Source organism: Mustela lutreola, chromosome 2 (assembly GCF_030435805.1).
Source record: "Mustela lutreola isolate mMusLut2 chromosome 2, mMusLut2.pri, whole genome shotgun sequence".
NCBI lineage: Eukaryota > Metazoa > Chordata > Mammalia > Carnivora > Mustelidae > Mustela > Mustela lutreola.
The window spans coordinates 55680308-55695680 of record NC_081291.1 but is presented as its reverse complement, the minus strand read 5'-3'; the positions used below and the strand labels follow the sequence as shown (position 1 = coordinate 55695680).

The window sequence follows — 15373 nt, the reverse complement described above, 5'->3', positions numbered from 1 at the left end:
CATTCCTTTCCTTTTGCAAATACAGGCATGCAGCTTTCTTTTTTCCAAGGATTCAGCTTCCATATTACTTGATGGAGCGTCTGTCAGGAGGCATGTTTGCCTGTCAAAGTGGCAAATGAGGAAACACTGTGCAGGGCAAAGTAATCTAGTCTCCAAGAAGACCCTGAAGCTGGTGGACTATTAAGCAATAATATTTAAAATGATAAGGAAGACCAGGGAGTAGAACCTCATAATCCAAAAGGGTAGGAGGTGAAGTCACTTATATTGTCACCACACATGCCTGGTGGGTATTCATTAAGTGTGTGTGGAGTACCTGGGGCCCATGTGGAGGCTGTCGGACCGAGTCAGAGAGTGAGATGCTCTTCAGCTTAAGGGTTACTTTTTCAGCTCGGCCTGTCTCTCTGCTGTGCCCACTGTAGGCCCTCATCACTTTCAGGAGCCACATCACCTCAGAAGTCTTACTGAAGTAGATCTGGGCTGGAGTGCGAGGCAGGGAGGTCCCTTCATCTTTACTAACAGTGAATTAGTGAGCAGAACTCTGGAAGCCTTTTCTGTACCTGAATACATTCCATCCTCTGCCTCCTGCACCTCAGTGTCTTCATGGCTCCAGACAAACAGTGGAAGTTGGCCACCAGATCTTCCAAGTGCCAGAAGGAGCCTATACTCCTATGGGCTCCAATCCACATAGTCTCAGTGATATTGATGGGAGTGCTCATTATGGATTGCAAACTGGAGCCCAGAAAAGGTCAACAACTTGTCCAAGGTCATGTAGCATCCAAACGGCAGCTCTGGGACTTATATGTAGCTTGTTTAGGCTCACGTTTGCTCCAAATTCAGTTTCTCCACCGCCCTGTGCTCTCAGTGTTGTCACTCCACTATCAAGTAGTACTAGATGAAAATCCCAAATTCTTGCAAACTTAACCTCTGAACTCCATGTCAAGGGCAAAGTTGCCTATCCTAAGGGTCATTCTGTCAGTCTGATCAGGCAAATCTCTTTTTAAAAATACACATTAAAGTCAACTGACCCAGCCATCTTTTTGCAGAAATTGGTAAGCTGATCCTAAATTTGTGTGGAATTGAAGAGGCCCAGAATATCCAAAACAATCTGAAAAAGAACAAAGTTGGAGGACTCTCACTTTCTATTTCAAACTTACACCAAACTACAGGAATCAAAGCAGTGTTGTACTGACATAGGAATAGTACCTAGATCCATGGACTAGTGCTGAGAGTCCGAAAAGAAAGCTTTGTTTCTGTGGTCAGTTCATATTTGACAGTGGTGCCAAGGCCATCCAATGGGGAAAGAATAGTTTCTTCAAAAGATGATTTTGGGACAGCTGACTATCCACATGCAGAATAATGAATATGGATCCCTAACACAGGCGATAAGCAAAACCAACCCAATGTCAAAATGGATCAAAGGCCTAAACATAGGAATTAAAACTATATAACCAGCTGAAACAGCTTTTGGGCACAAGGAGAAGAGACAGAAAAAAAATATTGGAATAGTAGAAAGAAAAAAATAGAATTATTAGTTATACTGGGAACATTGGAAAAATGGAAGGAAGGAAGAAAACAGACAAATGAGAAAGATGGAAAAGGTTTGATTATAAGGTAGAGAAGGACTTGGGCTGTATGTGGAGAGGGGATGGGAAGGCTGGTCAGGCAGCAGTAATCCCTGTGGGAGCCAGTGGTCATGAGAGGGAACCCGAAATAACCTTTTGTTGCTCAGGAAGGCCCAACCTAGGGTGGATGGTGAAGCAGTCTGCACGTTGGCTCATGGTCACTGTCAACTAGGAACTGTAAGTCAGATTTTCTCTAGGATTTCAAAACTATTTTAACATTTCTCATCCTGTCTCAGCATACAGGTTGTTTAGTGTTTCAGGAGCCCAGTTAGTTACATCCTCTTGCCTTTCAGGCCCAGAGTTCAGGTGTTAACACTTTCAGTTTTACCATTTCTCATGGGCCTGTTTTGTAGAGTGAGTCCAGCAGATGGCGCCAGCATTCTCAAGACTTCAGATTCACTGCAACAGCACCACCCAGTAGAAATATGATGTAAGCTGTTTTCAGTTTTCTGGGAACCACATTAAAAAGTGAAATTAATTTCACGATATACTGTATTTAATCCAGTATTTAAGCCCGTATATCCAAACTAGTTCAACTAGTTCAAATTTAGTTATATTTAAAAATATCCAGATATTTTATATTTCTTTGCACACGAAGTTTTAAAAAATCTGTATATCCACCAGTGGTACATCTCAATTCAGATGTTAAATTTTCATCAGGAATACTTGGTCTATATTTGTATTTCTTAGAAAATACAGTGAAAAGGTAGATTCACACACCCAAGTTCTATACACACAAACATTTCTAAGTTTGCCAGTAACTGTATCAAATATCAGGGTTTTTTTTTTAAATTTTTAATTTTTTATTAACATATAACATATTATTAGCCCCAGGGGTACAGGCAAATACCAGTTCTTAATACAATTTTACTTCCTTAGTCATACCACATTTCAGATACTCAGAAGACATGACGCTAGTGCTACCGTCCTGCATAGCACACCTCTGCATGATCTGTTTTTTATATGCTTTATGATCTGACTACACGTAATCCTCCCATTAGTAGCTAAAGGACTGATAAACATTTCTTCCAGTCATGCATTAAGCACTGAAGCTATTCTTACCGCAATGTTTAACTCGGAGGCAAGGAGTCATGAACTCTTCTGTCAGAAAACATGACCACACCTTACTCGTATCTTTGTAGAGCTAAGCGAAATGTTTTGGATCAGAAATTGCTTTGAATTATTTGTTTTCACTGTAATCTTTTCTCTAGGCCTTTGTGTGTTTTGATACAGTCCCTTTGAATTGGCTAAATAAATCATTTTGTTCGCTTGCAAAATTCCCGAAGGAGAAACTTTAAATCCATATACATGAGATTCCTGCTATGTTTAGCCATACATTTGCCAAAGACTTGTGGGATCATTTATTTCCTCTTAAAGCCACAGTGCAGCCTGCAGGATGGTTTTCAGCTAACCTTGTTGTGACATCGAGAGGAGGCAGTAGAATTTAGAATTTGGAACAGGGGTCAGTACTGGTCTTTACAGTTAATACAACATAGAGGAGCCACGCCATATGTGTTTCGTTTCTTTTTCAGCCAGTGAATTGAACTAAGTCAGTTATATGTCAGGCAGTTTGTGTAAAAAGCTATATGGCTAAGGTAAGTGATGATAATTAGAATTGTTGACCTGCTGGAAACAGAGAGAAAATGAAATCCCCAGGCCCTCCCGCCCAGCCTTTTTGAGCTGCCTTAGTGAGGCATTTAGCTAGTGTAGATTATGGACATCTAGCTTAATGTCTAATGTTTGGGGTTGGGGGTAGAGAATGATGTAATAGGTGTACATTATTGTGTAGGAAAACTGGAAGATTAATGAAATGAAGCAAGATGTTTTAATGAAAACCTGGCACTCAGGCCCAGTATTGATCTGTTACCATGTTTCTTAATAAATCCCGGGCTGCATTTATATACACATGCATACTAAGTGCATTTTGTCCAGTGATGGGAATGGTCAGATATATTTCTTCTTTGTCAACCTCAATTTAAACAGCTGCTTTCTCCACCACATTTCTAACTGCCACGTTCTTCCTGACTCTGAAGCTCACCTGCTTAGTGGCAGTTTTGCCTCGTGGTAAGTGTTTTCACTGGGGTACGTTGTTTTCTGTTTCTCTTTCTGAATGTTTTTAGCAGTGAAGCTTCCATGAACTTGAACTTGGGGGTAGTTATAGACACTTGACCCCTCAGTGCCCCTTATCCATCACCATACATACAGATTTCCCTGCCCTGCCCCACACCTCTCTATGCATGTTGTTCAGGATTGTTTGTGAAAACTAAAAACACAGAAGTACATCCTGTTCACAGCCCAGGTCTCCCAGGTCACAGGTACCTCTGAGAACAGTACTGCTGTCTTTATAGGGGACCCAGGATTGATTGTCTTCTTTTCAAAAATGAATTAACTTTTTAAAATCAAGGTTTAATTTATATATAACATTAGTTTCAGTTGTACAACCTAATGACTTGATATTTGTATATATTACAAAGTGATCACTGTAATAAGTCTAGTTACCGCCCATCACCATACATACAGAATTCTTTTCTTGTGATGAGAACGTTTAAGATCTACTTGCTTAGCAACTTTCAGGTAGGCAATACAGTATTAACTATAGTCACCGTGCTGTACATTACACTTCCATGGCTTGTTTATTTTGTAACTGGAACTTTGCAGTTTCTGACTCCCTTCTACCCATTTTGCCTACTCCTCCCCCTGTCTCCAGTGACCACCAGTTGGTTCTCTTTTTGTGAGCTTGGCTTTTTGGCTTTCTGGTTTTGGGGGTTTTCAGATTCCACTCATAAGAGAGATCATATGGTATTTATCTTTGTCAGACTTCTTTCACTTAGCATAATGCCCTCATCCATGTTGGAAATGGTGAGATTTCCTTTTTTGTGGCTGTGTAATATTCCATTATAGCTATGAATCACATTGTCTTTATCCATTCATCCATCAGTGAACAATTAGGTTTCCTTCCTGTCTTGGCTCTTGTAAATTATGCTGCAGTGAACATGGGGGTGCATATATCTTTTCCAGATGGTGTTTTTGTTTTCTTTGAATAAATACCCAGAAGTGGAATTCCTGGATCATACAGTAATTCTATTTTTAATTTTTTGAGGAACCTCCCTATTGGCTTCTATAGTGGCTGCACCAATTTACATTCCCAATAATGAGTGTACGAGGGTCCCAGTTTCTCCACATTCTCTCCAACACTTGTTATTTCTTGTCTTTTTTTTATGATAGTCATTCTAACAGGTGTGGGATGATATCCCATTGTGGTTTTTGATTGCATTTCCCTGATGATGAGGAATGTTGAACATTTTTTCATATTCACAAAAATCATCTTTACCTTAGAAGAGGCTTTATAGCTCTGCTTCCAATTATAATCTACATGAGTTTTAAGGGATGTATGATCAATGTAAACATACCATTAAAAAAAATTATTTATTTATTTATTTATTTGAGAGAGAATCAGAGAGAGAGCATGAGCAGGGAGGAGAGGGAGAAGCAGGCTCCCCGCTGAGCAGGGAGCCTGATGCAGGGATCAATTCCAGGACTCCAGGATCATGACCTGAGCCAAAGGCAGATGCTTAATCGACTGAGCCACCCAGGTGCCCCTAAAATAATGTTTTTAAAACTGAGCTGCTTAGATATTTTTTAAAAAGATTTTATTTATTTGACAGTGAGATCACAAGTAGACAGTCAGGAAGAGAGAGAGGGAAGCAGTCTCCTTGCTGAGCAGAGAGCCTGATGCAGGACTTGATCCCAGGACTTTGAGATCATGACCTGAGCCGAAGGCAGAGGCTTAACCCACTGAGCCACCCAGGCACCCTGCTCAGATATTTTTAATTGCTACCTAATAGTTCGTCAAATTAGTCTACATTGTTGTTAAACACGTCCTCAGTTGTTGGCTGACTGCATTATTTCACTATTAAGAATGAAGAGGCTGTAAGTATCTTTTTGTTTGGCTCAACCAGCATTGATCTGTACTAAAGTAGCTTCTCTCCCTCTTTTAAACCTCCCTCCACCCCCGCCTGGCATTACTTTCAGGAGTGAGATCACTTGGACAAAGGGATGATCATTTTTATGTTTCTTGATGGGTCTTGCTGGGAGACCCATCTTAATAAGGGCCTTTCGTGTCATGACAAATCTCCCTGGTGGAGGTTGCAAGTGGCCGGCAAGAATGCTGCTCCAGGATGAGGTGTGACCATGAGGTTTCAGTCTCCTGTATAAACCTTCCTTGGTGGCAGGCACTTAAGCTTAATCGTGTGTGGTGGCCCCCACTCTGCTTCCTGTCAGATCACTTCTCTCTCTAGCTCAGCCCTTCTCTCCTCCTCATCTGCTTAGAGAGCTCAAGCATCTGTCCAGAGCATGCTTTATGTACTGAACAACAGAAAGCACACTGTCTTCATTTTCCTAGTCCCATCTCCACTTCCTCATTGCACTGAACAAGGGCTCATTCTCCTGCCTGTCCTAGCCGACAGCTGGGCTTGCTCACAGACTGCAGGCATGCGGTTACATCTGCACTGCTTTCTGTCTTTACCAAAGCATTTCTGATTAAAACTATAGGGAGCCAGAAACTAGAGATAATAGCAAAGAAACCCAGGACCAAATGACCTGAGAGAGCTAAGTTTGATTTTGTTTTTAAGTATACAGTTATATGTACTTTTAAAAAAGTATTTTTTTATTTGAGAGAGAAAGAATATGCACAAGCTGTGGGGTGGGATTGGGCAGTGGGAGAGAGAGAAGCAGGCTCTCCACTGAGCAGGGAACTTGACTTGGGGCTCAATCCCAGGACCCTGGGATCATGATCTGAGCCAAAGGCAGATGCTTACTCAACTGAGCCACCCAGACATCCCCAGCTGTATGCATTTCTAAAAAGTATATTCTTGGGTCAGTGTCAGTAATGGGAGGGAAGGATGCCCTTTTCTTCTAAACCTATACCCAATGTCACCCCTCAGCTTCCTTTTAACTCCCAAGGCCTGTTCACAATTTCCCTACTTTTCACCCCTGTTCTGCATCCCTGGCAGTTTGCTGTGTCTGTGCTTGCTTGCTTGCTTGCTTTCTTTTTCTTTCTTTCTTTCTTTCTTTCTTTCTTTCTTTCTTTCTTTCTTTCTTTCTTTCTTTCTTCAACAGGCAGAAATCACAAGTAGGCAGAGGCAGACGGGGGTGGGGGGTGGGGGAGAAGCAGGCTCTCCGCGGAGCAGAGAGCCCTATGTGGGGCTCGATCCCAGGACTCTGGGATCATGACCTGAGCCAAAGGCAGAGGCTTTAACCCACTGAGCCACCCAGGCACCCGTCTGTGCTTTTTAAGTACCCTTCCAGGTGCACCAAAGACTGGGAGTCCCTCTTCACTGTAGGTAGAAATCAGGGTACTGTGGGTGCGGCCCCTCTCCTTGGCTAATGCCTACAGCAGCTGGGCTGCTCACACTCCCACTGCACTGCCAGCGCCTGGGAGGAGCACCCTAGAATACAGATGCGCCCTCTGCTTATAGTCCTTCAGTGGTGTCCCGTCACCTGCAGGATGAAGTCCGGGATCATTGTCTCACAGCTGGCCCGGTTCTGCCCCTCCTGCTCCACACTAACCCACAGAATGCTCTTCTTGCTTCTTGCTCCCCAAACTTGCCAGTTTAGAGCCTCCACCTCGAGCAAGCGTTGTACCCACCACCTGGAATGTTCTCCTTTCCTTGTTCGCTAGTCTAACCTGTTTCTGGGTCAGTTTCTGTCATTTCCATTATGCAACCTTCTTCACGCACTCCAAATAATTTCCTTTTTCTATTTAACATTCACTGAGCACTTAACTGTGCTAGGCATTGTGCCAACTCTGTATAAGCATCGTCTCACTTAATTCCCACAATCTGGGGAGGTGGGGACTAGGGCTCTTGAGATCATCACAGAGATCAAGTTCCAAGCTCAAGGTCACATTGCCTGAGCTCTTAGCTGCCCAGCCACACTGCCTTCTCTGGACTTCCATTCTGCCTTGCAGAAAGCACTCTGACTTGTCATTGTAGCTTTGTGTGTGTGTGTTTCTCCTCTTGGATCTGTCCTCTGGGACAGAGCAGCCAGACAGAAAATGGAATGAAGGTGGCACTGGGCTGTGGTCATCTTCTATATGCTTTATAAACTTCTCACACAATCTTTTTATTCCTTTGTGGGAGGTGATTCTTGAAACTTCGCTTATGGCCATCTGCATGTGTCCATTAGGCTATTCATGGGACTTTGATGCCACAAATATTTTTCAGCTTCTGGTATATAGCAGCACTGTATTTAGTAATATAGACATTATAAGAGGGAGAGAAGACATGACCTCTGCCATCCAGTTGCAGAGATGAGATTTACCACATGGGATATAACTGGTGACTGAAGACAATACAATTGAATACTTGATCATATAACACATGCAAATTCTTCGGTAGGACATAAAAGACGTTTTGGCATCTGATTCGAGACCACTTTTCCAACTTTATCTGCTACTTTCCTGGAGACCCCAGGCATACTGATATGGTTTGCAGTTCTCTGAACCTACCATGCTTCAAGTGCCTCTGCTCCCTTGTACATCCCATTCCTTTTGCCTAGAATGACAACTTCTGCTCATCTTTTATAACCATCTTCAACGTTGCTTCTGTTAGACCTTTTTCTTTGTACATTTTTCTATAGTGTGACCCTTATCATATTGTCTATAAGTCAGTTTTGTAAGTCTGATGTGTCTGTTAAACATTGAGCTGCTTGAGGGCAAGGCCTGTGTCTCAGTGATGGAAAAATGAATGACAGAATTAAAATTGGATACATACAAAGGAGGGTAGGATGATGTTCCAACATGGCTGGTGGTCAGGAATCACACCTGACTGCAAAGATAGAGATCCAAACAAAGGGGCTCATTCTCTCCTGTGAAACAACTTTAGAGGTAGGTAGCCAAGTGCTGGTGCAAGGGTGCTGCTGTGTCATCAGGAGCCCAGGCTCTGCTGCTCTGCTCAGCCACCTTCATGCGTGGCTTCCCTCTCCAAGCTAACTTCCTGGCTCTAAATGGCTGCTAGAGCTACAGCCACCTCATCCATTCCAACTGAGAGGAAAGAGAATGGCTGTGAGAAAAGAACAAAGTTCTGTCTGTGAAGGTAGCCTCCTTTAAAAACATGGCTCAGGGCCACAACTAGCAGCTCCAGGCTAGCTCCACAACTAGCAGGCCAGGATTTAGTCACATAAGCACCTCTAGCTGAATTTGAAGAGATATGTATATGGTGGTAAATACAGGTCTGGGCACCTGGGTGGTGCAGTTGGTTAAGTGTCCAACTCTTGGTTTCAGCTCAGGTTTCAATCTCAGGGTCATGAGATCAAGCCCCGTGTCTGGCTCTGCCCACTGTGGAGTCAGCTTGAGTTTCTCTCTCCCTTTCCCTCTGTCCCATTACCCCTACTGTCTGAAATAAATAAATCTTTAAAAAAATACAGGTAAATATGTTATAAATATAACAAATATTTATGTTGATTGTATTTATTATAGCACTTACATAATTAAATGTAAATGTAAGTAAATACATGATAATTATTAAATTTAAAATGACATTTCTTAAAAAAAAAAATCAGCTTTTAGATCCATAGTCTTTTCTCCAAAGAAGGTATAAATTGCTCCATAAACACATGAAAGGATGCTCACCTTTATTAGTCATTAAGGAAATGCAAATCAAAATCATGATGAGATACCACTTCACACCCTCTAGAATGGCTCTAGAATCAAAAAGACCTATAATAACAAGTGTTCACAAGGACATGGAGGAATTAGAAGCCGCCTACATTGCTGGGGGGTATAAAATGGTACAGCCGCTTTGGAAACCAATCTGACAAGTCCCTCAAAAAATTAAGCACTGAGTTACCACACGACCCAGCTATTCCACACAAAAACTTGTACAGGAATGCTCACAGTATTACTATTCATAATAGCCCCAAAGTGGAAGCAACCAAATTGTCCATCAAATAATGAATGGATCAACAAATTGTGGCATATCCACATAATGGGATATTATTCAGCTATAAAAATGAATGATGTAACTGACACATGCTCAACATGGATGAACCTCGGAAATATGCTGAGTGAAAGAAGCCAGTCACAAAAGACAACATAGTGTATGATTTCATGTATATGGAATGACCAGAACAGGCAAATCTATAGAGACAGAAACTAGATTAGTGGGTGCCTAGGAGTGATGAGGAATGTGGAGTGACTGCTAATGAATTTCTTTTGGGGGTGATGAAAATGTTCTAAAATTAGATAGTGATGTCCGTTGCAAAACTTTGAATATACTAAAAACCATTGTACACTTTATAAAAGGGGCGCATTGTATGAATGATATGTGTGAATTATATCTCAATAAAACTGCTTTAGAAAGCTTTTATCTGTTTGGAAGATATATCTTCATAATTAACCTCAAAAGAAATGAACTGGTAGGGGGTGGGATGGGGAGGATTTCCTCAGACCAGTTAACATTTCAAGGACTGTATTTGTCTTCTCTTCATTGGAGTCCTGCCTTTAAAAAAAAAAAAAAAAAAAAACCAACTGCCCTTCTTGGTCAGGGTCAGATCCCTCTGGCTAGTCGCCCAGATGACTGAGATTCTGAGTGGTTTCTTTGTTCTACAGACTTATCATTTAAAAAATGAAGTATTTTTCTGAGACTCCAAAGCTGAGGAAAAGAGATGCTAGGAGGTCAGCAAATAGACATAGGAAGCCACTTATCTGGAAACCAGGATGTCAGAAGGGCTTGCTCTGTGGAACTCTTGTTCCTTGGAGATTTTGTTGCTGATAGATGGGCAGAGGCAGCTGAAGGGCTGTGAGGAAAAACTGTTTGGAAAGCTGTGCTGGCAGTCTGCACACAGGCAACTCCTGCCTGACCAGGAGTTCTGTATTGTCCTCAGGGAAATGGGAGAGAGAATAATCTTATCTTGGGTGGTCGCACCAGATCGTGCCTATGAACCTACTCTGCAAATGGGAGTGGTGCACCCCAGGGGTGAACTTGGAGTGGCTCCAGAGGACGCTGTTAAAAGGTGAAAGAATGAGGATTGTCTGACGGGAGAAGAGCACCGTGGACATGGTGGGGAGTGGTTGTCAGGAGGGAAGGTAGAATTGACAGTGATAAGGCTGTGGTAATAAGGATTGTCAGAAAGCTGGCCAGCAGTCCTACCTCAGCTCTAAAGGCTGACACTATAAGACCCTCTAGTACATTCCTAGTTTGTCTTTGGGGCCATTTAAGTTAGACAGCAGGGACAACTGGCCTACACTGCATGGGAATGTCAGCAAAGGTGATTCCCTTAGGTCTGCCTTTCCTTCATGTTCTGGATTCTTTCTTTCCTTCCTTTTTTCTTTTTTTAAAGATTTTATTTATTTATTAATGTATTTATTTGAAAGAGCGTGCACACGCACATGAGTGAGGGAGGAGGAGAGGCAGAGGGATAAGCAAACTCTGCTCTGAGAGTGGACCCTGACATAGATAGGACTTAATCCCAGAACCCTGAGATCATGACCTGAGTTGAAACCAAGAGTCAGACGCTTAACTGACTGAGCGACCCAGACACCCCTGTGTTCTGGATTCTTGAGCACCTTTTGCAGAGTCTCATGTTCTCACAAAGCCCCTCAGGAACTAAAAGAAATAAATCATTTTTGTGTAATGCAAGACCAAGAAGTGACCTCACATTTTTTGTCAGTGTAGTGATCCATTACTAAAGAATGTCCTTACAGGGCTCATTTTGATCAGATAAATGAAACTTTCAGATCTGATTACAAAACCCTTGAAGTCTATTTGTGGATTTTCCCAGCCATTTTTGTGCTTATTAAATTGTGCTTCATACTCCCTTTCTTCAACCAGTGGTCTATTTTTTATATATATTAAGAAGACAAGAACAAAACACAGTCTAGGAATATGGCAGGGTAAAAACCACCAGAATACCTAATGGTATTCAGCTGACTCAGACATGATTATGCTTTCTGCTAACCCACATATGTCTACTTGATGAGCACTCAGAGCCCTCAAGAAGTTCCATTAAAATGGGAAAATATTTATTATATAGTTCATTGATTTTAAGGTACGTGTTTTTTCCATTTTAACATCTCTTAAATTGTGATATATCTTATAGTCAATGGCATCTTACAGTGATTTTTTTTTCTATCTTGTAAGTTGGAGAATCTTACAATCAATTACATCAAACCTTGATTTGATGAAATGTGGCAAATATTAGTCATTGAATTGAGAGAATTTATATTCTCCTCATTCTTTCCCGTCTGCCTTTGGATGTACATGCTAAATAATCGCATGCCCATCCTTGCTTTGCCACCAGGAACTACCACATCACCGTCTTCCAGAGAGCCAATAAAACATCTTTTTTGTGTTTGCAGGTTTTAATTCATAGACCACAAGCAGATCTTCCACCCCCAGATCTCTGACTTTAAAAGGTACAGTGGAACCTTTCTCCTTTCCATTCTTGCAGCACCCCAGGGTTCCTCCTAGAGGTACTCAGTTTGTATGACTGTACCTGGAACCATTTCTGGAATCTGGTTATCTCCAAGGCCCTTCCCAAAGTAACCCACTAACGTGGGTTCATCTGATGTTGTCTCTGGGAAGAAAAAGGAGGAAGGACATCCCTTTGCCTTCCTGTGTGAGGAGGAGTCTTATTCTTCCTGGATAGGACCTGCTGGTTCAATGACCTATAAAGGCCATTTCATCACTTCCATTCTGTCTGTCTCCAAGTCTTCACCCTAGGTGAGAGCTGTCCCTTTTGTTTACCTCTCAAGGGGCTCTGACTTTCTATAGCTGCACGTCCATCTGGTCTGAGATGGACAGTATTACCTAGCAGGATGCACACTGTACCAACATGACTGACATCAAGAGCAACCGAGAATTGTACCAGCAGTACACAGCCTCGGCTCCCAGGCTGCTGGCCCGCATCTCCAGACTGCTCATCAGTTGCCGGAACGCAGGCATTTCTGTACCTAAGGGCATCAGGAACATCTTTGAGTTCACTTGGGAAGAACTCACTGCGGACCCCATGTTGCCTACCCCATCCAACATCGTGGGCCTAGAGATCAGCATTGGACCCCCACCTGTGGTGCTCATGGAATTAACCCCCGCACAGGCCCCTGTCCAGAAGAAGCCACCACCACCACCACCACCAGTACCACCACAGCAATTGCTACCCACATCCACTGGGTCAGCAAGGTTCACCCAGTCTCCCACCCGTGGCCACCTAGCACACTCTAGCCAGGAGACCCTGCACAGATTCCAGCGGCAGTCCATCCACCTGCTGACAGAACTGCTCACCCTGAAGATGAAGGCCATGGTGGAGTCCATGTCTGGTAAGGCTGGCTCACCAAATTCTTCTCCATTTTGTCTGAGCCCAGAAGGATCTGCCCAGACCAATGTGTGTGTGTCCACCACAGCCATCCCAGACAGGTATCTAAGGATATGCTGGGGCTAGGTGGCAGCCATGGGTCTGCTGTAGGAATCCAACCCCTTCCCACAACCCCCTCAGGAGTCATCCTCCCACCCCTTTCTGTTCTCCAGTTTTCCATCCCATTTCCTCAACATTGCTGAATCCAGACTGGAAGGTAGGCTGTGGAGAACAGTGTGAGGCCAGAAGTACTGAAGAGTGAGTTGTAGAAATGATGCAGTGGTGGAAGAGAGGAAGCACCCAGGAGGAGGGGGTAAATTGAGAGGACTAATTAGTGGTTAGCAAGATCATCCATGGCAAGGGTATAACCCCAAGATCAAGGAGGGGAAATAAAGCCATACCAGTAACTGAGCCTTCTAGATGTTTCTAGAGGCTTCTAGATGTTATTTTACATACTAATGGCATCAGTGCCCTGGTCTGTGGGTAAGGAAGAAAGAAGGGTAAGCAGGGGAAGAGAGCAAAATACCACCTGACAGGTTAGGAGAGGTCAAGACCTTCCATTAGGAAGACCCTTATACTTGCTTACCCTAGAGTAGATCTTCCATCTACCGTTATTTCCTTGGCCATTTACAGAGGTCCTTTCCTGGAAGCATTGGCCCCATGTGAGAGGAAAATGAGTTGCTTCAATGATTCTTTTAGTAGGTGCCAATCCCCTGGATATCACAAGGCGCTTCGTGGAGGCCAGCCAGCTCCTCCACCTCAATGCCAAGGAGATGGCTTTTGACTATCTGATCGGCACAATGGGAAGAAGTAGCCGGAGTGTTGGAAAGATGGGGAAAGGTAAGGTACCCAAGCTTCAGCCATTAGGTGGAAGTTCAAATAGTGCCAATAAGAATGCAAGATAGAAAGGTCAGATCACCATTTTAAACATTTGACCTCTCCAGAAGTTGAGGTGGGTTCTTAAACAGAGAGATTCTAGAGCAACAGAGATTCTTAAATGCTGTAATTGAGTATGTAAAATTGTGCAGTTCCCCTGGAGAGCAGCTTGATGGTATCTGCAAGGCGGGAGATGATCTAGCATCTTATAGCCCAGCAATTTCTCTTCTAAGTCATCCCCTAGAGCTGTGCTTTTCAAACTATCTGTGGTGAAGGACCAATCTGTAAAATTGCGAATCTCATGTGGATTGACCTTTTCAAAAATATGATGTCACAGTAATGTCAGATTACCACCAAGTTTTCTAAATGTTTACTCTTAATTTTTGAGCTCATCTGGTCATGGCCTGGTGTGGATTCACAGCAGTCCACTGGCCACACTTGAGAGTCACATTTGGCACACGTGCAAGTCATACCAAATGTTTATTGCAGAACTGCTTAGAATGGCAAGGAAAATAAAATTGGAAGCATTCTAAATGTCCCTCGACAGGAGAAATACAAATGATAGTCTGTTTAGACAATGGAACATAGTGAGCAGTAAAAACCAAGCACTTGTAAAGCATGGGGACTGTAGACAATAATATTGTAATAACTTTACATGGTGACAAGTGGTGACTACACTTACTGTGATGAACATTTTTAAATAAATATATTTTTAAAGTAATATTTACACCTGATGTGGGGCTCAAACTCATGACCCCAAGATTAAGAGTCACACACATCACCAATTAAGCTGGCAGGGTGCCCCCCTGGAGCATTTTGTAATGTACATAAATATCGAATCACTATATTGTACAGCTGAAACTAATAGTGTATGTGAACTGTACTTCAATTAAAAAGAAAATAATAAAAACCAAAACCAGAACTAAAACACAGAGATCAATATAGTTAAATCTCAACAAACAGTGTTAAGCAAGTAAAGCAAGTTTTAGAAAGATACATTTGGTATAATACTATTTAAATAAAAATTTAAAAATAAGTAACATTGCATATGAGTACATTATGCAAAGTGTAAGTATAAAAGCGTGAAGGGGATTGCTAGGCGCAAAGTTGGAGGAAGTGTGCTCTGGAGAGGGGTGAAGGGGAACAGGATCTGGAAGACACAGCCATTCGGTCCTGTCTAATGTAGCTCTTAGGTGTGATGTGTGCTGACAGCCCAAGCAGTTGGAGATATGCATGTAACTTCCGACTCACCCAAAACTCAACTACTAATAGCCTGCTATTGACTGGAAGTCTTACTGATAACATCAACATGTTTGATTAACACGAACTTTGTATGTGTGTGTACCATACATTGTTTTCTTACAATAAAGTAAACTAGAGAATAGAGGATGTCATTAAAAAATACCTAAGGAATAGAGGGGTGCCTGGGTGGCTCAGTGGGTTAAAGCCTCTGCCTTCGGCTCAGGTCATGATCCCAGGGTCCTGGGATCGAGCCCTACATCGGGGGTGTCTTTGCTCAGCAGGGA

The 15373-nt window shown here is 42.6% G+C and overlaps 1 protein-coding gene across 3 annotated transcripts in view; it reads left to right on the top strand.

Moving 5' to 3' along the window:
- Window positions 1-182: 182 nt before the first annotated feature.
- C2H3orf20 (chromosome 2 C3orf20 homolog) overlaps window positions 183-15373 on the top strand; it is an 87894-nt gene continuing 72703 nt past the window's right edge. The window contains exons 1-5 of one of the 3 annotated variants that reach the window (XM_059161836.1): window positions 183-3217; window positions 3606-3686; window positions 11980-12036; window positions 12376-12936; window positions 13671-13811. In XM_059161836.1, coding sequence (XP_059017819.1) covers window positions 12456-12936; window positions 13671-13811 — 622 coding nt within the window. In that variant the 5' untranslated portion in view covers window positions 183-3217; window positions 3606-3686; window positions 11980-12036; window positions 12376-12455. Of the gene's footprint in view, window positions 3218-3605; window positions 3687-11979; window positions 12937-13670; window positions 13812-15373 lie in introns of all 3 variants that reach the window. The other 2 variants (XM_059161835.1, XM_059161837.1) reach the window with 2 other exon arrangements.